Source organism: Chelonia mydas, chromosome 1 (genome assembly GCF_015237465.2).
Source record: "Chelonia mydas isolate rCheMyd1 chromosome 1, rCheMyd1.pri.v2, whole genome shotgun sequence".
NCBI lineage: Eukaryota > Metazoa > Chordata > Testudines > Cheloniidae > Chelonia > Chelonia mydas.
The window spans coordinates 281920857-281945885 of record NC_057849.1 but is presented as its reverse complement, the minus strand read 5'-3'; the positions used below and the strand labels follow the sequence as shown (position 1 = coordinate 281945885).

General features: G+C 37.6%; 1 protein-coding gene across 8 annotated transcripts in view; it reads right to left on the bottom strand.

The window, feature by feature from the left end:
* Positions 1-555: 555 nt before the first annotated feature.
* Positions 556-25029, bottom strand: part of ZFC3H1 (zinc finger C3H1-type containing) — a 58370-nt gene continuing 33896 nt past the window's right edge. For all 8 annotated transcript variants that reach the window (XM_037886478.2, XM_043547798.1, XM_037886492.2 and 5 more), the window contains 17 exons: positions 23837-23938; positions 23340-23468; positions 22331-22514; positions 17504-17690; positions 16541-16732; positions 14706-14943; positions 13200-13305; positions 12913-13111; positions 12300-12394; positions 11246-11356; positions 8400-8504; positions 8125-8290; positions 6180-6280; positions 4433-4534; positions 3795-3834; positions 1628-1690; positions 556-1502 (listed from right to left, as the gene is read on the bottom strand). In XM_037886478.2, the coding sequence (XP_037742406.1) occupies positions 1365-1502; positions 1628-1690; positions 3795-3834; positions 4433-4534; positions 6180-6280; positions 8125-8290; positions 8400-8504; positions 11246-11356; positions 12300-12394; positions 12913-13111; positions 13200-13305; positions 14706-14943; positions 16541-16732; positions 17504-17690; positions 22331-22514; positions 23340-23468; positions 23837-23938 (2258 nt within the window). In that variant the 3' untranslated portion in view covers positions 556-1364. The remainder of the gene's footprint in view (positions 1503-1627; positions 1691-3794; positions 3835-4432; positions 4535-6179; positions 6281-8124; positions 8291-8399; positions 8505-11245; positions 11357-12299; positions 12395-12912; positions 13112-13199; positions 13306-14705; positions 14944-16540; positions 16733-17503; positions 17691-22330; positions 22515-23339; positions 23469-23836; positions 23939-25029) is intronic.

Sequence of the window (25029 nt, the reverse complement as noted above, 5' to 3'; positions counted from 1 at the left end):
GGTGGAAGCCCTGAGCTCTTTCCCCTGCCCCCACCCGCCCTGTCTGGTAGGGGGAGAATGGGGAGGTGCGTGCGGGGCTCCACAAGCCGCACTTCAACTGTGAAAGAGCCACATGCAGCTCACGAGCCACAGTCTGGACACACCTATAACAGTATTTAGCTGTGTAATTTGATCTGGCACATGGATACAAGGGAGGGAACTAACACCACGTGACCGACCAATTCCAGCAAATGCTTGTCAATTCACTGGAGTGGCAGAAATATCCCATTTTGTAGTGTATGTCAGGAGGCCCTTTCTCAAAGTCCTATATCATTAAAGGATAGAATTATGGAATTAAAAAATGTCAGTTTCTATGACACAGTATCTTGTACTTTGTAGGGCTGGAATAAGTGCTGTCAGTGGTGACTGCCAAACCGCGATAAAGTGTTTGTATCTGTGGCAGAAGGAGGAAAGATCTTTTGTGTATATGAAAAATATTTCCCAGTCACAATAACTGTGACTATCTCAATCCCATTTTCATGTGATTAATAGAGAACAAATAATAAAGACAACAGCTTTCTTAAAAGTTAACTTATATTCAAAATATCTTTGTATAAACAACTAATACTACAGAGTAGTATCTTAATACAAAACAGTTCAATATTAACTGTTCTTTAAACTGTTAAACTTTATTATAAATTAAAATTTCTTTACAAAAAAATTGCACATAATAATTGACCACTCTTTTTTCTGATGCACTGGCATTTGCAATAGTTTCTTTAATCTTCAAGTTTAATAGTCTCTGCCATGAGTCCAGAATGCAGAAAGGGCAGTAAACAACCCTCTTAGAGCCTTCAAGTGCAAGAAGCATACTTGTGGCCCTGGCAGTTACGCTTTCCTTAAGAGCGGCTGCTTTTGTTTTAAATCCTGTAATGAAAAAAATCTCAAAAAGGTTTAAAAAAGGAAAAAACCAAAGTGGACTGCTTGCTTTTTACTGTAAACACAGTCCAGTACTTAACCCCAAACACAGATCTCTCAGGCATCAGCGAGAGTGTCAAGTGAATCAGGAACAGCACAAGATAAAGAAAAAGGAAAATAAAAGGAAAACATTAAAAAAAAGTCTGTCATTTTGATTAACTATACTTACGTACATGATGTTATGAGATTCTGGCAGGGCCCAGAAGCAGGCCAAACAGGGAGTTCAATTATCCAGAGAGAGGAGGGTCATGTTAATTGTTTCCAGGTTCAAGGAAAGCAGATTGGAGACTTGATATGCTCAGCAATGCTCATCTGCCTGACACAGAGCTTAGGCATGGATCAGCCTGAAGATTCATTCAAATGATTTTGGCATTTAATAGGACTTAGGACTGACTGCACGCCAGCATTCAGTGATTCTTGCTTTCTGTTCTGTAAGTGTTTAAATTTAAAAGCTCATCTAGGCTGACTCCAACCTCTTGGCACTTGGAAACTAGTTTTCTCAGGTTATCAGTTTTACCTCCTCCTGATGCTTCAAACAAGAGTTGCTGTAAGAGATGGGGAAGCAGATATAAGATTTAGCCAGAGCTTGAGCATCACCACATCTATGGATATGGGATATGCAGAAAATTTATATGAAACCTCAAAGTGAAACATAAGGAGAAAACATTACATCTTTCCACAGTGTTGCACATAGAGGTAACTTCTGAAAGGCTCTCTGATATAAATGATGGACCTGTAAAATAAAAACAAATACCAAGATAATGCTGCTCAATGTATTCAGAAAAACAACACAAACATTTAAAGCACATAGAACTGTCTCAATAAGATTTCTGCGTACAAAAAAATAATCTTATAAGAAAATGTAGGTTGCAAACTCAAGCAGTCAGAAGTTAGGAAATGCCAGATTTAAGCCTGCCTGTGCTTTTAATTCTGACCCTTGAGTGCACATTAGTATGATTAATTACATGATTACATACTATTTTTTCCACAAAACCCCTGCCTCTGGCATTGCACAGGAGGCATGATGCTCAGGGAATGAAGCAGATGTTCAATATCTTTTTCTCCTCATCATTCAATGTGTGGCCCCATGTCTTGCTTACTACATACCATCCAAATCCAGCACTGCATACAGAATTAACTGCCTCATGGGCTTTTGCGTATGGCATTCATCATTGTATTATCTCGGTCTCAAACATTAATGCATTTACAACTCCCCTGTGACACAGATTATTATTATTCCCATTTTATAGCTAGGAACAGGGAGATTAAGGCAAAGTTTATGAAAGTCCCCACCAATCTGGGGTGTCTGAGTGACCGAGCCTCAAATTGAAACACCTAATCCATTTCTTGCACTTTTAGGACAGGCTATGTTCAAATCACTGTACAGACATTAATCCTCAGAACACCTCTGGGAGGCAGATGGATAAGCATTATTCCCATTTCACGGGTAGGGATTCTTTGTCTAAGTGCCATGTTAGAGGAAATCAGTGGCAGCACCAGAATCAGAATTCAGAACCGCTGTAATGAGATGCTGGGGAGGGTGCATAAGAAGTGCTACTGGACTATTAAAAAGTATTTTTGGCCAACCATATAGTGAGCCTACACAAGTTGATGGCATTTCTCAGTATGTTTGGATGTAATGTGATAGCTTTTTGATCAGATGTGGCATTTACTTCCAAATTTCAGGGAACGCTGAAAAAAATCAAAAAACGGGGAACTGCGGGGGGACCACAGATCTCCTGGCCTTTGATTAGCAGACCCAGAAACTTCAGCCAGGTCTACATGGGTATGTCTACACTGCAATTAGATACCTGTAGCAGGCCCATGCCAGCTGACTCTGGCTCGCAGGGCTCAGGCTAAGGGGCTGTTTTATTGCAGTGTTGACATTCGGGCTCACTCTGGAATTCCCCCATCTTCCAGGGTCCTAGAGCTCAGGCTCCATCCCAAACCTGAACGTCTACATTACAATTAAACAGCCCTTTAGCCCAAGCCTCAGTCAGCTGGCACAGGCCAGCTGTGGGTTTTTATTTATAGTGTAAATATACCTTAACCGTCTATAAACCAAAGAACCAGTTGATGGCATAACAATACACACTCATCTCAGGTCTGGCCATCCTCCCAAGAGTATATGTTGACACTCTGAATGACTCTCCCAGCCAGAAAGAAAAGAAACTGGGGGGCACACACAGAAACCCTGGCAGGAGGATAAGGGCGAGTTGGGGAGGAGCACACAGAGTTTCTGGAATGTCGAGGAGGTCGTCTAGGGAGGGTGTTGCAGGGACTCCCTAATGTCTGCATGAGCTTGGCCTACAGAAGCTATGAAGTACGTGACCCTCTAGTTACTGTTCTTCTCAAAACAACGTGTGCTGTGTGAAATACAGCTAGCCAATGACTAACTTGACCAGCTTCACTGCCTAATCTGAACTGAATTTCAAGAGGCCAGAAACGACACCTCCCTGATACCAGAACCATACCTCTGCCAATTTGAAGTCCTGCTGCAAATGATGGAGATGATAGAGATCTTCAAAAATTTTCATTTTATTTATAATGAAAAAATTTTAAGCAACGTACAAATTGGTGTCACTCCTAATAATACAGTTTTTCTTTCAAACATTGTTAGAAGTATTGTTACTCCCACAATTCAATTCTGCAAAATGAGCTGCCAAAAATATTCCTTGTATTTGAAGTATCTGTTTCTGGTTTATGCACAGAACATTTCAACTACCCCAAAATAGACTTAATTTTATAAAATGGCCTATGCTGTATGTGCAGCCAGGTACACTGACAGTTTCACAGAATTTTCTTTGTTAAAATGATCAGTTGCAATGTTGACTTACCTCTCTCTGTCCCTTTAGAAAGCACTCGGCAGCAATGGCTCTGAGAAAAAGAAATACACAAAAATAATTTATCCATGCACGGAACTAAATGCCATTATTGGCAGAATATTGATTGTGGGATGGGATTGCAAACGCCCTGAAAGTAACAGACTAACTTCCAATGATGATAATCTATAGTGAAAAGAAAGAAAGAAGGAAAAAAAGTAGCCATTTTTTAAAACAACCTTACATGAGCAAGACATTTCAGTGGTTCCCCATTATGAACAAACACTGAAGAAAATGATCAGTTGAGCATCACTGGATAATGGAGATTATTGCTATTGTGATATATAAAAGGGAGGGTAGAGAGGAGGAGGAGACAGAAGTCAATAATTTAATAATTAAAATACATTTTCTATATTTATCCAAACAATAATTGCCTATATATTTTTTCTACATGGAAACTAAATGACTCATTTTACATTAAAAATGTCAGTACCTCTGCTTGTCTGAACCAACTGTTGAAAGTCTAAAAATAATGAAAAAAAGGCCTTCCAGTATAAATCCAATTTGAAGGACATTTCAGATTTACCTTTGTGATGCAAACCTTATAAACAAAAGTAATATCTATGAAAACAGGTTTATGATTGTTGCATTACATTTTCCAGGTGGCCAGGCATGTTGGGATATTATATGTAAACATCTTGGCTTGCAGTTTCAGTATCTGAATATTGTTCTCTTCCCAAAGTTGTTGAAGCAGCCTGTAAAGGACATTCAAGGGAAGTAAGTACAGCTCTTAACATAAGGAATAAAAAAAATACATTAAAGATACAACCATGTTGATCTAAGGTATGATGCACTTATGTGCATAGTGACACCACCAATTATTAGGTCAGCTGAAAAAAGTTATTGGAGGCAAACGTTTAGGGAATCACAACAAAGTGTGTGGTCAGAGATACATAAAGCATGCTCTTGGTGCACTATGAGGTCAGAGGTCAAAATTCTAGTCTTCAGCATGTGTGAGGTGGGTATACAACTCCAAGAGGAGAGGTATGCTAAAGAGCTTCAAATGGCATCGACAGTTTTATATGTTCACATGTCTAGGAACTAACAGCATGAAATCAGATCTCTCTATATCCAGTCTGTAAATATGAATGCATCCGATGAAGTGAGCTGTAGCTCACGAAAGCTTATGCTCAAATAAATTGGTTAGTCTCTAAGGTGCCACTAGTACTCCTTTTCTTTTTGCGAATACAGACTAACATGGCTGCTACTCTGAAATCTGTAAATACAGATACTCCTAGCAAAGGATACAAGTTCTACTTAGGTAGCAAACATTTCTAGTAAGTGCATCCCAGCAGTACCATTATAAACAGGTTTTGGTGAGGAATTTATTTCTTGGCTGAAAAAAAAAAAAATCCAGCCATTTAATCTTGTGTGTCATTTAAAAAATATTAAAAGATTTCAGGCCATTGATCCATAACAAGGAAAAGGGAGAGCTCTGGGATTTCTCAGTCTATAAAATAAGAAGCTGACCATTTGAGCTACAGATGTACACGACAAATAACAATGCCTTTTTTAGAGCTATGCCCAGTCTGAGTAAATTCATAAATATGAATCATTCCCATCTGTTGCATCAACTGAAAATTCTTATAAACAGGAAAGAAGAAATTAAAGACAAATTCAGAATTTGTCTTTGTCTTTATAAAAAAAAAATCTGAACAAATGTTAAGGTAGGGTTCAAACCAGCCCTATCACACTCCAACGTATCTACATATTCTTTGTCCTCTGTTGAAGCAACATTTTGAATAGACAGTGGTTGTATGTCTTAAAAAAAAAATTTAACTTTTCCCTAGTGTTTCTCTACTTACTCCAAATCAAAAGAGTCTGGAGCTTCTAGCCTTCTGACCATACACCCCAGATAGCATGATGGAAGTTACCAATAATTCTTTTAAGTCACTTTTTAGCCCTTCTGTAGATGGAACAGAATTCTGTCAGGCACTGGGAAACGACTGGTAAGATGCCAAAATGCCAGGGTGTTCTTCGGCAGGATGCAGAAAAGGAGTAATTGCAGTTTATTAACTTGTCCCCTTTTCAAACACCTACATTTACTGGTCACCACAACACTTGTCTTTATCTCTCTCTCTCTCCTATTATATTAAAAGATGCTTCATACCAAGCATTTATTTTAAAAGGAATTTTACTTGTATTCTGGCCGATACATGGATATACTGAACCTGAACCTCTCCTTTGCTAGACTCTTATACAAAGACCTTTGTTCAAGTTTTGGAGTGTTTTTTTTTTTTTTTTTTTTAATACATTGAATTCCCAACTGCAACAGCACGAACTAGTCTTAAGAGACATAGAACTGGTTAGCAATATACATCCTTAAGTTTATTTTCCTACCTCAGTGCAAGTCCAGGATTGGTAGGCATAGAAGAGCAAAACCGTTCCAAGGTTTTGGAATGTTGAGACTTTGGAACACAGCTCAAATAAAAGAAAATTACCTGTAAAATTCAAAGATAAAAGTGAATCCAATTTAAAAGGGTATGAATTCTAGTTGCTGGTAATTTTGATGAGAAATATAATTATTGGAACATGAATCTTAAGCATGAACCTTAATCTTAACAATAACTGTTTATTTGGCAGAAACAATTACTATATTTTGCCTAGAAGTTTAAAAATTAAACTGAATAAAATCTCAAGTCCATTACAGTGAAACTTCCCCCCAGCCTCCAGAAAGAAATGTGGTCCTCAGATTAGCAAAGTCACAATTATTATTGTAAAAAATTAATAAAACTCAAAATAGCTGATGCTCAAGATGAGGATTTTTTCAGCTTAAACTTCATGAGTAAAATTTTCAAAAGCAGCTACGTTATTCTAGCACTTTTGAAAATGTTACCATATGTGTATAACACTATATTCTTTCCCAATTAAAAAGACACTCACACACCCATCCAGCAGGATTTCCATTCAAATTTAGCATCTTCTGTCATAACTGTATATACACAAGTTCTGAACAATTTGCTCAATGTCCTTCACAGCAGCAGCACAGGGTGCCCTACAACTAAACAATAAGGCCATATACTTAGCTTGTGGAATTCGTCATAGTTCTGTTGAAGTCAGTGAACTATACCAATTTACACTAGCCAAGTAAACATATGAAATCTCTTACGGAACAGGGAAGGAGATGGCATGGAATTGTTTAATTACTAGATAGTAAGTAATACATTAGTATGTAGTGTTATTCAGACAAAAAATCCTTATACTTTCACTGCATGGGCACGCGTGCCCTAATGCAGTACACTAGCAAATCACTTGTTCTGTCCTGAAACAGTTCTGAAGGAAGCGTTTCAGATAGTTATTTAGGTAGAATTGCCCTCTGAGTGCTCCAGGTTCTTCTATCTTGCTGATCATTCCTTAAGCATATTTCAGGGACTTACTCTCTCCTTTCTTGTTGCTATCCCTTGAGATTTAGTGCTAGCTCCTATTTTACTCTTGGACCTTATCCATTCCCATAAATTTTAACTACCACCTCTATCTAGATAATTCCCAACACTACCTCTTCCCACTCTTCCCTCTTCACATTCATTTATCTCCGACCATCTCTCAGACATCCCATCTTGGATGCCTTGTTGCCACTCCACACACCCTCCAAAATGGTCTTACCTCCTAATTTTGCTGAACTACCCCCCTAAAAAAAAAAAAATGAAGTCAACTCCAGTACCCTTCCAGTCTCCCACTATTATAGCCACCCTCTTTGTAGACTTTTTCCACTGCACACCATGAAGTCTCTCCTTCCTCTCATGACCAAAACAGAAACAAAACACACCCTATCTTTTCCTCTCTGCAAACACACACATCCACCCCGATCAAATCTTGCCTTAACTACTATAACTTTCTCTTTAGTCTTATCCTCTTCTCATCGCCCCAATTTATTTAAAAATGTCATTGCTGATGTGATATTGCTGTCTTGCTGGTGTAGAGCAACTTCCTCCTTAAATCTCTTCACTTTTTGTCTCACTGGATTTAATTCCAGCTCAACCTCACCTTTAAGAACGCATATAATCTTGTTACCAACAATATTTCTGTTCTAATTTCTTCCTTCTCCTACCACTCTTCCAAACAATTTTTTCCATTTATCTTTATGCCCTCCATGCGCAGAAAAGTCTCCCTTGTTCACTGCTTATTCACTCTCCTCCCTAAATTCACATTTTTTAAGAAACTGGGAAATGCTAAGAGAAAATATAAGCTTGGAGTGCTCTAATTCAATAAGTTAGTTAAGAACATTTGCTAAAAGGTCATTAGCAATACACATTTTTACATACAATTGGTTACTGAAAATTCTTACCCTATTATGAAACTCATAATTGGTCCAGTAATCAGCAGTGCTAAAAGGAATAGGGTATCGGGTGGGGACTGTAACTAGACATCTGTTCACTAGATCAGTAAAAAGCTTGAATTCTTGAACCTTATTGTTGGATCCAACAACTTTGCTATTGAGAAAAACAAGGTAACTGCAAAAAAAACACAAAAAAAACAAAAGAAAACCACATTGACACTTCCAAAGGCCTTAGTTTTACAACTGTGAAATTAGGTAGCTTTCCCCCCTTCATTTAAACTTACTCCATCCAAATGTTCTGCACCGTTTCCTGTTGCATCACTGCTCCTAGAGCTGCTTCATAAGCATCCAGTGCTTCACCAACACTTGCATGAAGAGACTGGCATAAACTGTTTGTTTTAAAAGTTAAAAAGCATTATGCCTTAGTGGGTTTGCTCTTATCTTGTATATTAAATAAAAGAGAGAAGGACAATGCAGAATTTAAATATTTCACAAAGGCAGAAGTGAAATCATTAATATTGCTAAAATAAGCCCAATTTCAATTTTATCAGTCATAATCTATAAAATGACTAATCTTTCAGCAGTTAACGAGTAATAGTTTGTAAACTAAATAGGTATTTATAATGCATTTAAATAAAGATTAAAAGTTTCTCTTACCTGTACATTTCTACTCTTGAAAAGTACCTTTCTTTCTGCCAATCCTTACCTAAGAGTGTTCTCTGACTGCTGCAGACTGGAGACAGGTAACCAGAGCTTCCCTCTGGAAAGCTCCACAACAACAAAATTCCAAAAGGTATCATTAAATGTACACTTGAGACGATCAGACTGTGATTGCTAGTTAAACACTAAGGGTTCAGAAACAACACTGGAGGGGAAACGGTAAACAGCAAATATATGGACACCCTCCCCTAAGAAGAGCAAGAAAAAAAAAGTCAAACAATGGTCAATAAACATTTAATATTGTTTTTCTGCTCCCAGAAGAAGGGGAGGATTAGACTGATGGACAAAACTTTTCCAAGACGAGAGATTAAAAAGATGAGAAATTTCTGACAGACACTCATCCACCAATCTATACTTAGGGGTTTAGCTAGGAGTTTGCTAAGAAATCTTTGGCTAAGTAGGTTATAAGAAAAAAATGCATTCACAAACTGGAGGGGGGGGGGGTATAGCAATGAAATATAGCTAGATAGCTAAATGAGCCCTCTGCCACAGCATGAAGAACGATGTCAAAGGCAGCACAGTGGATAACCAAAGGCCCTGTGTATAGTACTTGGAGAAGGTGTGAACAAAGGACCAAGTCACTAGTCACAAAAGTCACATGCTCTTTCCAAGTGAATGTTGTTGCTCCTTGATCCTTTCAGGTTTTGGTATTTCTGCTCTGTGAGATTGTATAACACAGCAATGCACCTGACAAGATGAACTTTGAAATCATTTGTCCTTTGCATCTGAAAAGGAAAGAGAGGCACCTGCTGACTTCCTGAGTCCTTCCATCGTTTAAGATTTGTCTTCACAGCTCAGCAGGGCATAGCTAAAGATGCTGTACTGCTCAACTTTATCAAGAAGGCTGATAAAGCTCAAGGATTCTCCTTGATGAAATTATTATTCTCAGAAACATCAACCATGGATAGGAAATAAGATACAGACTCATATGAGGGGATGGTCTGTGACTACATGATGTACAAGGCTTCTAAAATGGGTGTTTCCTAATCTTGGCAGGCATGGATTGTTTTTATGATTCAAGAAGCTAAAAATGTATATGTGGAATGCAAGACTGAGCTCACTGTCCAGACAGCAAGTTGTCCATAGGTGCTTGATGAATCTTCAGTATACTTATTCCCAGTGCCAAAGGGGATGTGTTGTCCTGAATAAAATTCAGGATATACTGAATCCTGGTGCATATTAGTTGTAGCACAGAATCATAGAATATCAGAGTTGGAAGGGACCTCAGGAGATCATCTAGTCCAACCCGCAGCTCAAAACAGGACCAATCCCCAATTTTTTTTTGCCCCAGATCCCTAAATGACCCCCTCAAGGATTGAACTCACAACCCTGGGTTTAGCAGGCCAATGCTCAAACCACTGAGCTATCCCTCCCTGCTGATACACTGTTCTTTTTTGCATGTTATTTATTATTTGTATCGTGGAGGCCTCATTGTACTAGGTACTGAGAGATGCACAATTCCTTCTCCAAACAGCTTACCATCTAATCTGAAACAATGCAACAAATGCAGCTAGGTAAAACAGCGGATGTACGCTTCAAGGGGAGGGTTTTAATCTTTGCTAGCTTCAAAGAAACCTTCACCAGTAAGTAAGCATTCATTTGGAGAGTTATCCTAGCTCAGCCTCTCTATTCAAAAAGCCATGCAGTCAATCATGGAGATGGCATAAAGCCAGACCATGAAGTAGGCTTCTTACATGACAGCACAAGAGAGTATCCCAATGACATTGCCTATACTAAAAGAAGGGTCCTCTTTGGCTGTCTGGGTGTTACCATGACAGCTAGTATCTTCTCCTGGCAAATCTTGAATATCCTTGCTTTCAGAAGGAACAACAGGAAAAACAAAGTAGATCATAAGTGCATGACTGGGATCTGTCACCTTTACACATCGCTTTCTTCTTGAGGAAAACCATGTCCGTGGCATTTTCTTTTGTTGAGAAGAGATCTGTCTCTGGAAAGTCCCAACTTTTAGAACATGCATGTCCTTACTGTAGGAAGACTGGGCCAACGAGGCTGGGGAAGAAGAATGCTGAAGAACCAAGCAAAGGCAAAATAGAGAAATGGGAAAAACCTAGAACGAGAAGTGGAGATAGCTGAAACAGAGAAAGGAAGAAAAGTTAAAAAAAAAAGTCACTGGCACTTTTGGTAGAGATAAGCCAAAGCCACGTTCTGGCACAGCAAGGACAGAACCTCTGGAACTTTTCCCAAGTGTGAGCCTTTGATGACATCCTCATTTACAGCTCCATAAATCCATCCCGGTTCTGCAGCAGCCAGGGAAGCATCTAGAAGGACTGGTGGATTAGTCATTCAGAAAGAACCCAATATAATACACACTTAAGTATGTAAAATGCACTCTTAAATTATAAAATCCACTGTTTACTGTTCATTTCTCAGAGGCTATAAAAATTCTCACCAGTAGATTTGCCACAAAAATGGTACTTGCTGGTTTAAAATATCATCTGTAAGATGTCCTTTATACAGAGGTGATGTAAATTCAATCGGCATTGGAAAATTCAAGAGATACCTAAAACAAAAATATGCACATACTTGAACATGAACTGCTTCTCTATATATAGAAATAATCCTGACCAGACAAATATTTACTGATATACTTTAGAAATATACTTCACATCTCACATTCAAAATAGATAAGGTGTACCTAGCATCAGCTTTCTAAAATTACTACTTAGGCTTATCAAATCTAAACAGCAATTTTAAAAACATCCTCCTTTTTTCTTTTTATTCTGCATCAAGAAAGATACTAGACTATATAAAAACTGCGAACACTGAGCTTCTTTACATCTGTTCTTGATGCAGACATATGTTTCCTTTTTCATATTATATGTATGTCAACCCTTTACAACAACTGAAAATTATCTAACTTGATCAGCTTGTGAAAAAAATAAAAATTCCATTACCCCCATTAAGCTGACAGTATATAAAAACTGAAGGTGAAATTCAGGTTTATTTGATTTGAATGGAGCTACTCTTGTGCTTAAAATTACGCGCATAACTGGATTGGGACTTTATGCAGGTACCTAAACACAGATTTAGGAGTGTAATTTTAGGCACACCACTTTAAAATTTTTGGCCTAAATATTCAACATATTTCTATTCCTCATCCCAAAAATCAAGGAAATGAAACCACCAGCAGATGTTAAAATAAACAAAGACCAACTTAACTGTAAACTACCTTGCACTGCTCAGATTAAATGATCAGAAATGACATGGTTAAATAAGGAAAGTGCAAACCTTAGAACAGTGCACAATCTAATGGATTGTAAAACGTAGACACAACGTAAATTAAAAATGGAGTTTTAACAACTCTAGATTGCCTTGCTTTTGTGGGAAGGAGTCCTGTTGATAGTTTTGCAATTTTAATAAAATCAGATACTTTACAATTTATTGTATTACATGACACCATAATTATATCAGTATGAATTAAATAATGCCTTCTCCAATCCTACCGTAATAGATCCATGGGACTGTGCTCCTGACATACATTCTCAAAGAAGGCTGCGACAAATTCTTGCAACAATGGAGGAATACTGTCTGCCCTTTTCTGTTTTAAAAGTAAATTAGACATTACGTAAGACTTCTGTCAGCCTACAGCACATAAGTTAAAAAAATTCATTAAACTATTTCTTAAAGGAGTACTTTCCCTTGAATCTTTCAAGAAGCAATATAATTAAATTATATCAAAGGGCAGGTAACAGGAAGAGAGGAGATAATGCACTAATGCGTTTACATTGTGACATCTTCTACTTTTCTTGCACAAGGATGTGGTCTGGACACAGGACGGGGAGTCAGTTACTCAAGTTCTGAACCCGATTCTCACATCAATTCTTCCTATTTGCTTGCGCAAGTTACTCAATTTTCCTGCTCCTATTTCCCCAACTATAAAATGAGGATGACACATCACAGGTATTTTGCAAGTGTTAGTTACATTTTGTTAAGTGCTTTCAAGATTGAAAGTACTACAAGAGTGCTAAGTATTAGTACTAACTACACATTGCAAGGTACAAATATACTCATTTTACAGAATACATAAGCCACAAAACCAATGAGGGTGTTTTTTACCTCGGAGATGAGAAATTTGCACATATGATAAAAAACTTGGGCATTTTGAGGGTTTTTCTCAAATGCTGTAAGCCACACAGCATAGGCTTTGTCATGCTGTTCCATCCGCAAGTATAAAGTAACCAGCGCTTCCAGCAACTGACAGTTGACAGGGCATAACTCCAGTAACGAGATGCACAGTTCTATAGCAGCCTCCCACCTTAAATAAAACAGTTAAAAGTTTAAAAAAAGAAAGTGCTGAACTGAATATCCTTATACAAGTGTTCTGTCTGGTAACCTATTCTTACCTTTCCAGTAGCTGCTGCAGAGCAATCATGTTTCTGTAAAGCGGAAGGCAGATAGCTATTCTTTCATCAGCTCCAAGATTTTCATCAGTACATGTTTGTACTGCATCTAAAAAGAGACAAAAAAAGTTTAAAATCAAGCCTGTAAATATAAGCTTAAACACAGATTTAAATAAGTTAAGTTTTACACAAATCTATACAACACGTTTAAGTTGATTTTTACCTATGAATTAGGGAAAGGAAACATGTGACCTTCGGAAAAGTTGTTTTCAGATAGTTAACGTGTAATTCGAGAATGAAGACTTTCTTACCTAATAATTTTCTGGTAATGCCTCTCACCTGTGGAATTCAGATGGGCTGCCATGTTCTTAATCCTGGAGCCTCCGCTAAGTCCCTCCCTTCATTTCAGGATACCAGAAATTCAGCAGCAGCACAAGCAAGTGGTTCAATTTCTCCCAACCACTTTGTTTTATAAAAGTTTTTCTTTAGTTAGTTTTTGTGCAACAGGGACTTCATTTCAACTTTCAGCTTTCCTCCCCACTCTCCTGAGCTGAGGAATCACTAGAGCATAGAGGCTCGAATCCCTTGGTGCAGCACCTTTCTAGTGGACTCCCTCTACCCCCACCACAACTGCCGAGACCACCTTCAAGCACCAAGTCAAGTCCAAGACATGGCACAGGTAGCCTGGGTAGAATTTGACTTTTATTAAAAAAAGTAATTCTGACTGAAAAAAAAATCAATGTTAATTTAAATAAAAAAATCCTTAAAAATATTCACAGTTGTGGGAAGGTATGTGGGGGAGATCAGAATTATTTAATGACCGTAGATGTTGAGGTTCAAAAAGTTAAAGCTTTATAACTGTTAAACACAACTTGTCATCATAATATTTAAAAAATAATTTTAAAAAAGTCCTTAAATCCAACTCCAATAAGTTCTCAAGCGGCATTTTCTTACTTTGCCTATCTGTAAATTTTGTTCTTCATCAATGGAAATTTTTGTGGCTCTGTGTGTTCCGTGAAATCAAGTTTACAGATAATTTACCAATAAAAACTAATCCTTCCAAACCTAGCTATCAGCAGCTTTTCCAGAACCTCGAAGGGTGACCTATGCACACTGTTGCAAGCCACAAACACTGGATCTATCAGTCCATGGGGCTTTTGAGTTGGACTCAAGCTGGGGCTTCACTTCCCACTGCCCTGCCTGAAGCCATGACTTCACCACAGAAGGCTTAACTGGGAGCATGAGGACATGAGGATTCCCAGAGAGAGGAGAATTTCTTACAGGTTGCTAGGAGTAAGTCTTGCCAACTCCAGAGGATGTGTCCCCGAAAAAGATAAAAGCTAGTGTGTCTCCTTCATACATCAATAATTTGTACCACCAACAAGCAAGCGGTTTAATCAGAGTTTAAACCTTTTCCTTCCCATCCTGAGTTCCACAGGTAAGAGGCACTGCCCATTTGAATGAGGAGAGCAGCAGTGCAGCAGCAAAGTTATGTACTAAATAACTTACCTTCAAACACAGCTAACAACATATCAGGATTGGTCTTCACATCTTGAACTGTTTGCCATGGTATTAAAAACGGCTCTTTGTTCATTATCCTTGAAGGGTTGGCATTAGCAGGATCATAAAACTTAACAGGGAGAACACTGAATTCAATTAGATGTATATAAGCTAGCCAAGCCAAGCAGCGGTCACCTATGGTGAGGCGTTCTGCTATTATCTTTTCATTAGCTGATTTTAAAGCATTCTGTAAAGGTAAAAGACAAACGGGATTATATTTTTGACTGATATGCTCTACATAGGAGAGCAGTATATTTTGAGATCTGAAAATGAGAGAACCAATGAGGAAACGTGAAGTTTCCATGTTCTCAAAAGCTCTCATGATGACAGAAAGGCAACCCAAAGACAGATCTGGAGCCAATACCTAGTCTCCTTACTCATGGAAGCAGCTCAAGTACACATAAGGCAAACATGTAATATGGCCCTTGAACAGCATAATACTACGGGCTTAGACGATGACAATGACAAGGACCCGTCTTACTCAGAGAAGTGACCATACAAAAATGGACTTTGTACTCAGCATCTCTTCTCCCTGCACGTATTCTATCTTATCTATTTACCTGAAGACAGATTTGCACAGATGTCACTAAGGGCAGTAGTACGCCTTCAGACTCTGCTACTAGTGCTATATGCAAGTCTGATAATAGTCTAATGAGACTGGCACATCAGAAATAAAGTATGTGATGACTGGCAGACAAAAATCTTTGTGTTTGAACGAAGTACACGTGCTCTGGAATAAATGACGCACAAAAAATAGAGATGTACAATATCACGTTTAGAATAATTTTTAGGGCAGACTAGCCCCAAGACATAAAAGACTTACCTAAACTGGTAGGGTTAGGAAAAAGCATTACAAAACAAATTTTAAAAACCCATGTGACTAAGAAAATCCCCTTGCTGGTAGGCATGAACCACTGAAGTATGCAGCTATTATATCTCCCTTTTGCTAGGAGCAGACATCAAAGTTTTGTTTCCCATTTCCAACTGCTAGCAGATCATACCTAGTAATGATCAGAACTAGTCTTTCAGGACATCTTTCTACATTTCACAGATAAGTAGCAAAGCCCTGTCATTGCTGTGTTTTTTGCAGCCATGGAAAAGGACCACTAACTCCTCTATTGATTGTGGAAAGTGAAAAGAAAACAAAATCACACACATGCATAATGTTTTCAAAGGATGATGTAAAGGACAAGGAACAAAGGACAAATAAATAATTCCGCCACCCCAAGAAGTTAAAATATCACCCAAAATTTTACAATGGTTCAAATATTAAACACAGTATTTAAAATAATTTTTCTAAAAATTGTTAAGAAATTACCAACACTAGATTGGCTTGAAAGGGCCTTGGACTATTAAATTAGGATAATGAATAAAGATACCTCACAAGCTGTAACAATCAATGTTGCTGCTTTGCAATACATGTTCCAAGTTGTAAGATAAAAATTCAACAAACTTTTTTTTAAAGACAGTCTTTTAGCAACAATTCATGCAATCAAGAGGGAATTCTTCTCAATACCTTTTTGAAAGTTTTAAAAATTTATCAAAATCTGCCTTATTAACACATGCACAAAAGCATCCCTCCAATTGTATCAACTTTCTACCAATAAATGGGATAACTTGTCTGGTACTGGAACTACTAGAATTCTAGGCACCACAAAGAAGTAAAGGAAAAAGGCAATTCTTTGGGCACTTAAATGAAAAACAAAACAAAAAAAACTAACACATAATTAGTATTTAAGCATCCAGTATAATAGGGGTTAAAATGTGTGTAACTTGATAGTCACCTGAAGTAGAGCAAGAGCATTTTGATGTCTTCCTGTAAACATGCTTAAGTGAACTCTGTACAGCAGGGTCTCCAGCAGCTGAAAGGACAGGAGATCAGAGTTTTCTTCACCCTCTGTACTTTCCATTAGGAACTGCAGCATTCTCCCACATACATAGTCCTTTCCATCAAAAGAGTTTTCCAGGTTCAAAAACTAGATAGAAATATTTCACATAAATAATTATTAGGGGGAAAACTTCAGTACAGTTACTAAGGCTAAAAGAGAAGGAGTACTTGTGGCACCTTAGAGACTAACCAATTTATTTGAGCATAAGCTTTCGTGAGCTACAGCTCACTTCAGTCTCTAAGGTGCCACAAGTACTCCTTTTCTTTTTGCGAATACAGACTAACACGGCTGTTACTCTGAAACCTGTCATTAAGGCTAAAGGCTATATAAATCACTATATTTTATTCACAACAACAACTACTAGCAAACTGTTAGGGTTCAAATATGATGCTCTTTTTTATTTACTGTGTTTTTAGATATTACCTCAAATGAAACACCACTCCATTCAAATGTTATTGAAAATCAATATTCACAAAAGGCAAAGAAATTTCAAGTTAAATTGAGGTTTAACTTAAAAAACCAAACACACACACACACACCTTTGTATCTAGGGAATGCAATACCTTGCTTTAGATAAATTTGATCATCAAATCAAATGCAATAGGAACTGGACCCTGCTAAGGACAGCACTTTAAACTTAACTGTGAATTTCCTTGCTTTTTATCATTATATTAGATCTTTTTAAAAGCTAAGGTATTAGCACAGGGGAAAAAAAGAAAGAAAAAAAGGAAAAAAAAAAAAAAAGATACCCTCTCCCTGTTGCACACTAAAATTCACTGCTTACCTATAGTATTGGTATATTTTTGCACTATATTATATATAGGTGCTTGAAGTACATAGTGCTATTTTGTTTCTTACCGTCCACCAGATTTGGTAAGTAGGCGCATACTCTACTGCTGTCTCGCACATCTCCTGCACTTCCTCCTTGGTTCCTCTTTTTGAGAACAGCTTGAGGTAATGACACCAGATTTCAGGGTTCTCTTTGTTGTTTTCTAGTGCTCGAGCCAGAACATTTAAAGCAGAATCCAAGCACTCAGAGGATGAACTGTGAAGGAAAAAATTGGGCCAATATATTACATCTCAATGTTTTCTTAAAGTGAAGAGTGGACTTAGTAACTTTTAGAGATCATTCGAGATGGAACATTTCAGAGGGAGGCATGTCAAATGAACAGAAATTAGAATTTTTTAAAGAAGTGTTTTAAATGCTTCTTGCTGTTATAAAATGGAGGACTGCAGAAAGACCACACTTTTTTCATATTTATATGAACTTCATACTATTATCACATACTCTACAAAAGGACAGGAGTATCAGCTCCTTGGAAGAAGATGCCAGTTAACAGGATGTGGTTAACCTGAACAGGGGTTATCCATGGCCTGAGGTCTCCCACTTTCTGACCCAGAAAGAAGCTAAAAAAGTAGAAACATTTCAAAAGTTAAATGAAGCAAGAAGTTGGATTTCACTCTTTGGCAAGATTTTATCTATTATATACAGCACATGTGGGATGTTACTCTTTACTGCAGACTAGAATGCATGTCACGTTATTTCGCTCTTTTACTCTTGCCCAGTTTTAAGCCACAACTTTTCCCCCCTTTTGGGGGTAATTAACTACTCACCACATTTAAGTAACACAAGTATAGTTCTTGGCAGAACTGCCAATCAAGTGATGGACTGCATATGTGGTTTGCAGTTTATAAACATCAAGTAACTTCCATAAAACTAGAGAGAGCTTCTCAGGCTAGTCTTATTTATTCTATTTGAGGGATGGATGTTTATTTATTTAGGAATTATTTTACACAGACCTAAATGATTGTGTTTATGCAAGAAGATTCAAAAGAAGATTAAAACACCTCGTGTGTGCTTTTGGTCATGTATACAAACCTCTGAAATTACTTATATGCAAAACAGACTTTCCCCCACTGTGTATCTCAACAAATCAAAAGCACTGCAAATCAGCTAATGGACTTATATTCACGAGTCATAATGGGCCTGTTCACCTCTTAACAGCCAGATCATCAGGAGAGTTGTTTCAGAGAAGGAAGTTCTATCTTGCCCACTGGTACTCCTTCCCTTGCAGCCCTCAGAACAACTTGTGTCCATATTTTTAAGGAATGCAGCGTACATTTAGAGTGCTCTACAATGTAACTAAACAATTTCTGATTAAAATTCCATGTATATGATAGTTTGGTACAGCCTTCTAGCCCTAGCAAGTTATCAATGCATCCTTGGTAGTACAGAGCTGTGGTCCCCAAACTTATTACTGCAGTTCCCTTACAGATATTTAAGTACTGGGGGGGGGGGTCCCCACAACCAGATACCCTCCTTTAAAAAAACAAAAAAACAAAAAAAACCACACACATCAACTCAGGACACCAGATTCAAGAGGGACACTAGAATTTGGACAGTTGTGCAACTTTACTCAATTTCATAAAGTTTGTTTAATTATCTAATCCAATCTGGGTTTTTAGAACTATAATTTGAACATATGGATTTTTTTGCATGTTAGGACACAGCCTAAGATTTTAGTGAGAAGAATGGGCCTGTTTCAAACTGCATAGGGGCTGTACAATGTTTGCTGTCAGACATAAGTAGTTTTCCAAATTTAAATGATTTCTATGTTAGTTTTCACAGAAATCATTCCTGAAAACCCAGAATCACAGAAATAACTGGAAGCGAACGGAAGCAGCACTGCCAGGGATTTTATTAAAAAGCTTGACTGTAAACCTTGCAATGTCCTAATTGCTATTTCTGCCACTTCCTTTACTCATGCTGAAACCCCACTGTTCTTTCTAGTCATAGCTGCAGTCCTGTCAATACACAGCCCCCTTCCAACCGCAGTTAAGTCCTTCATCTGCTATGAAGGTATCCAAAACTTTAGTATTTCCTCACTGGTTGTTCAGACTGGGATTTCTTTGCAAAATAAAAGTTCAACCTATTGTACCTATTTTGGCAAATCTCACGTAACACAGAAGATGAGACAAATTGGCTCTGTCTGGATTCTTCAAGCTGCAGTGCAAAATACTGCCTCTTCCTAATTGTTCTATCAAGTGGTCATAGGCATTTTCACATGGTCATCAGTGTGTCAACGGATGGCATCGTTTGACACAGGAATGGTTTTCAGTGCCATGGCTGCTTGTTCCCTAATCATAATTTTATACACATCTGTTTCTTTTGGAAATATACGGGTCTTGCTAAGGGTGTGTGCTTGTTTGCATTTTGGAATTCACATGGTCACAACAGGAGATTCTTCAAAGGCTTTCTGAGGAACTGCTTCTTTAGCAGTGACTATTTTTGCCACTTAAATTCTTCCTCTTTCTTAAGGGGAAAAAAAAATTGCTACTCGTGTTTGGTTTCCCTGGCCTCATACTTTCATTTACTAACATTTAAGCAAATGACACCTATTGTTGTCGTGCACTTTCCACAGTCACATCAAAACATGAACATCCAAACAACGTAACTATCACAACATCTACTTTTCTTCCTTTTCCATTTAACTTGATTTAAATCATCACCTTCTTCAGCTGAATGTTTGCTACATGTAGGCTTAGCCCTTGGTAAAAGTCACTCCATTATAAAAAGATGCACCTATCTCTCCTTCATTTCCCTTCCCTTATCTGTGAATGCTATTGCTTTTGGCACTGGAAGTCTCTTTGCCCTCCACGCCAGCAGGACTTTCAGTTGAGAGTCTTCCTGCTCAGTGCTTCCCCCCAGCAGAGTCTCTGTGCTAAAGGCCCCCTGCAGGACCAGAGGGCACAGAGAAGCTCCCAGTCCCGGAAACAGGAGCAACTTTAGGAGCAGACCAGTGGTTTTCAAACCTTTTTCATTTGAAGACCACTAAAAATTTTCAAATGGAGGTGCAGACCTCTTTGGAAATCTTAGACATAATCTGTGGACCCCTAGTGGGTTGAAAACCATTAGTGCACACCAATAGATAAGATGAAGGTGATTTTTTAAACCTCATCTAATAGTCAGTTAATTGGGCAGGGGGAGGAGAGGGGGAATACTCATTAAAAAATTTTCCCCAAATGCTCATGGCTCCCCGATGAATCTCTCAGTTTGGCAAGCACTGATACAGAGGTTGTGAATCACTGTACTTCCTCACGTAAACCAGCTTTGTACCCACTGTTCATATTGCAATTACAGTCAATACCGAAGCTTGTTAAAATACTCCATCCTAGCATTAACAAGTTAACGAAATTCAAAGTTATGAATCCAACAGTAGTAACTCCTCTGCTGGGATGTGCCTGGTGAGTTTTTATTGAACTCAGTAAGTGGTTAGGTTAGGCCAAAGTATACATAACACAAACCTACACAATGCGGTAGGTGGGGCTCAACTGCAGTTGTTGTGGTTATCTAAACGTTAAATTTTGAAGACTAAATTTCTTGATTTGTTTAAATTAACTTTTTTTGCACTGAATTTTAAGTTTATTTTTCAAGGAAATTTGCAAAAACCCAAATGTTCATACACCAGAACATGCATGCTATTTGAAATATACATCCATACATGTGCAGGCTTGCACATATCCGGATAATTAAAACTACATACTTAATTTGGTAAGTTACATATTTCACATGACGCTATTTTCACTTCATTATAAGCAAGTACTGGCTCCCAAATTGATAAGGCATAAATTCCTCATCGAAGATTACACACACACCAAATTTGAAATTGTAGAGCTCAATAATCAAGATTTTTCTTTAAGCGTGGAGGAAGAGGTATATTCATATGCTGATACTAAGGAATGAAGTGCTAAATTTTGTCCATGATTTCCAAAATAATTCACATTTAGACAGAAAATTTAATCCTGAAGAATGTATATGTCTGAAAAAACTTCTGAAAAGGGAAGCTTATTAAATATTTATAGTACAGTAGTATCCAGAGGCCCGAGTCAGGATGAGGGTCTCTTTTGCTATGGCTTACACAAACACACATGAAGAGACAATCTCATTCCAGAACAGTTTATGATTTAAGAAACTTAGCATGAAACAGCCTACTCAACCTAAGTGACCAAGTTGCTACTGGGATGCTTTTACCATAAAATAAAAAAATATATTGATTCTCTAATTCTTATCAATTAAGGAAAATGAAAAAAACATAGTTACTAAGAATTCCAAAAGGCAAGAAAATTACAACATGAAAAACACATTGGAGTTAGGTTACCATTTTCCCCACATACTCCACATGGATTAAAAACTGCAAAACACCTGGCAGTTCTTACTCTAATGGGTCATCTTAAAGCACCTTGACTACATGTTGTCTTAGAATGCCATCCCAAGCATTCCAAAGGCAGATTTAAAATCAGTGTTTCCCTCTATCCTACTTACCTTCATGTAAAAATTCGTAGAACTGGACACATTTATTCCACTGTAATCTTATAAACTGTGTATTTTTTAAAGTAAATACTCCTTTACTAATTCCCATTTCAACTACTTCCACTCTGAAATAAAACCTGTCTGGAGTTAAATATATAATTTATTACTCATGCACTGGACTGTGTACAGCAAGAGATCTAATCTGAAGTTTTTTCTAACTGCTTTTAAGCAATAAGGTATTTGTGGCTTTGCCAAAGAAACAAAGGGTCCTTTGACACCAGGAAGGAAACCTGATTACAGTAGCACAGGTGAAAAGCATCAACCAAAAAATATAAAAGGGCAACAGATTTGTTTGCCTATAGATAAAAACCTACCCTTCATTTTGACTCAAGTACTTGTATGCAAGTTTAATCCAAAGCTGTACATCACAGGGGTTTTCGAGTACACTCGCCTCCAGATTAGAAATATCATCAGTCTCATTTGTGAAATATCTGACATCATCTGGAGTCACAACAGCATCCAAAGCTCGAACATTTGTTTTGTGTTCTACAGGATGGGCTGGAAGAATAAAGTGTCTCTGTTCAGCATGCAGATTACCTTTCACAGTGGAACTTGAACTAACTAATCATATATTTAAGATGAGGGAAAACACCATCAAACAGAATTCCCAAGTGAATGTCAGGATACCTTTCAAATACAATAGCCACCCACCACATTTAGAGAAAGGTAAAGGTACTCTCTCCTTAAAGCAGGAAAGAAGCAGTAAGTACGGCACAAAAAACTGGCAGTAGTTCAAATGTGAAAACTGGAAAAAGGAAGTGGTAGAGGACTGCTTTTGCAGGATCATACTGGTTAGGGATAACTTATAGGGCAGCACTGAGTGAGGCAGAGCTCATAGGAGAAAGTTCATCACAAAACAAGTCTGATCCTCTGAAGATCCTTCTGCAGGATTCACTCGGGCGGGGGGGAGGGGGAGAGGTGGTTGTGCCATTTGCACAAATCATGTGGGAAATCTCTGTAACGACTAAGATTTTTGATGTCTTAAGGCACAGGTAAACTAGTTCTAGAGCTATGCCCTGCTAAGCATGCGCCAATCTTAGATGCTCCAGAACATTCTAGCAGGTTCCTTGCAAGAGAAGGGAACAACAGCTCCCACTAAGACTTTAAATTATTTATATTTTAAATGGATATACATAGATTTAATCATCCTAGAATAAAGAACAGGCAAATGAGGAGAAGGTAGTCAAGAAGCTTATGCGTGGAGTACATAAATGGATCATATACTGAAGTAAATTCATGCTTTATCTGAGTAAGTGCTTGCAACTCCCCGCCCTCTTCCCCCAATATTAGTTATTTCTAATGCACAACACAATTTTGCCTTACCATATTTAATAGTTCCCAGAGATTGTTCCTCCTCACTACTGCTGCTGCTACTACTACTATCTAAAACAGGTTTTCTCCAGTACTTAGGTCTCCATTTCCTTTTGTCTTTCCAAGTTGTAAATGGCGGTGCTGTAACCAAACAGAAGAAAAGAAATTGTTTGTTTTGCAGCCAGAAACCAATGTATTTTTGTTCAAAGTCAGTCATTTTAGGTAAAATTATCAGAAGCATTTAAGTGTCTTAGAAGTACAGATTCCATTGACTTTCAATGAGACTTAGGTTCTTGAGTGCACAAGTCACTTTTGAAATTTTTACCTTATAACAAAAAGAAGCTTAAAGACAGAAGACCATAACCATATGTTTCAGTGCAATAAACTTAAATAGAGTAAGCAAATCTTCTCTTTACAATACTATCGTAAGAATTTGTCAAGCTCATACGCAATGTTAAAGCTATAATATAACAGACTGTTTTATTAAAAATATCAAACAAGTTACTTACTGTGACCTTTACTCTCATTGATATTGCTAACAAGAAGAACGGCCATCTGATCCACTGACATTCGATCTCTGTTTACACCAAAAAGTTTTTCAACATATTTTTCTAAAATGAGACCAAGATTACAATTTAACTAGATGCAGCTATAAATTTATGAAATATTATAACAAAAGAGATAATCTCAGCAGAAAGAATAATGAAAATATAAATATCACCACCATTATTTCAGTGCTGATCATTTCAAGTTATCAAGTGTGGCTGGATATAGAAGTCAAAAATTGGAAAAGATATATTAGGCCATTTTATCCACCCCCAAGATTATTCCTGCAGTACATTTTCTAGTGCTTTGGTCTTGTCTACTTGTAAATATCCTTAAAAAAGGGAGTTTCCATAGGTGCTTTCTAGGCCACTGCTATAGATTACATCTCACAAACAGAAATTTCTGATTTTTCCAGTCTGACTTTCTTGTGTTACTTTCATCCCATTAAAAAGAAAAGGAGTACTTGTGGCACCTTAGAGACTAACCAGTTTATTTGAGCATGAGCTTTCGTGAGCTACAGCTCACTTCATCGGATGCATAGCATCCGATGAAGTGAGCTGTAGCTCACGAAAGCTCATGCTCAAATAAACTGGTTAGTCTCTAAGGTGCCACAAGTACTCCTTTTCTTTTTACGAATACAGACTAACACGGCTGTTACTCTGAAACCTTTCATCCCATTACTCCTCAAAGATGCAGAAGAGGCATCTGGGGGAGGGGAAAGGAACACAGAACTTCATCACTTTTCCCAGGTCTTTAGACCCTGATTTAAGCTCTTCCCCTTGCATTTAGTTAAGAGAACTGGAAAAATGAAACTGAACAGTACACATCCACTATCCAAAATGACAATCCAACATGGTGGTAGTAAAAAACAGATACTTTTTTAGAATCATAATGATGTTTAAGAAATCAATTTCTCTACTGAACCCTAGACCATCCCTCAAATTTGCATAATTTCACAGTCTCCAAAACCGTATCTGGATTTTAAAAAATGGCATCTGGCTCAATAGTTTCTTAGTATATATGATCTACATCATTCTGCTTTTTAAAACCAACTGTTTATCTCAGGCTTTTTGGCATGGAAAAACAGAAGTATCAACAGAGAGTGTATTACAGGATTTAACAAGAAATCTTGCTTCATTTTTCAATTTAAAAGATG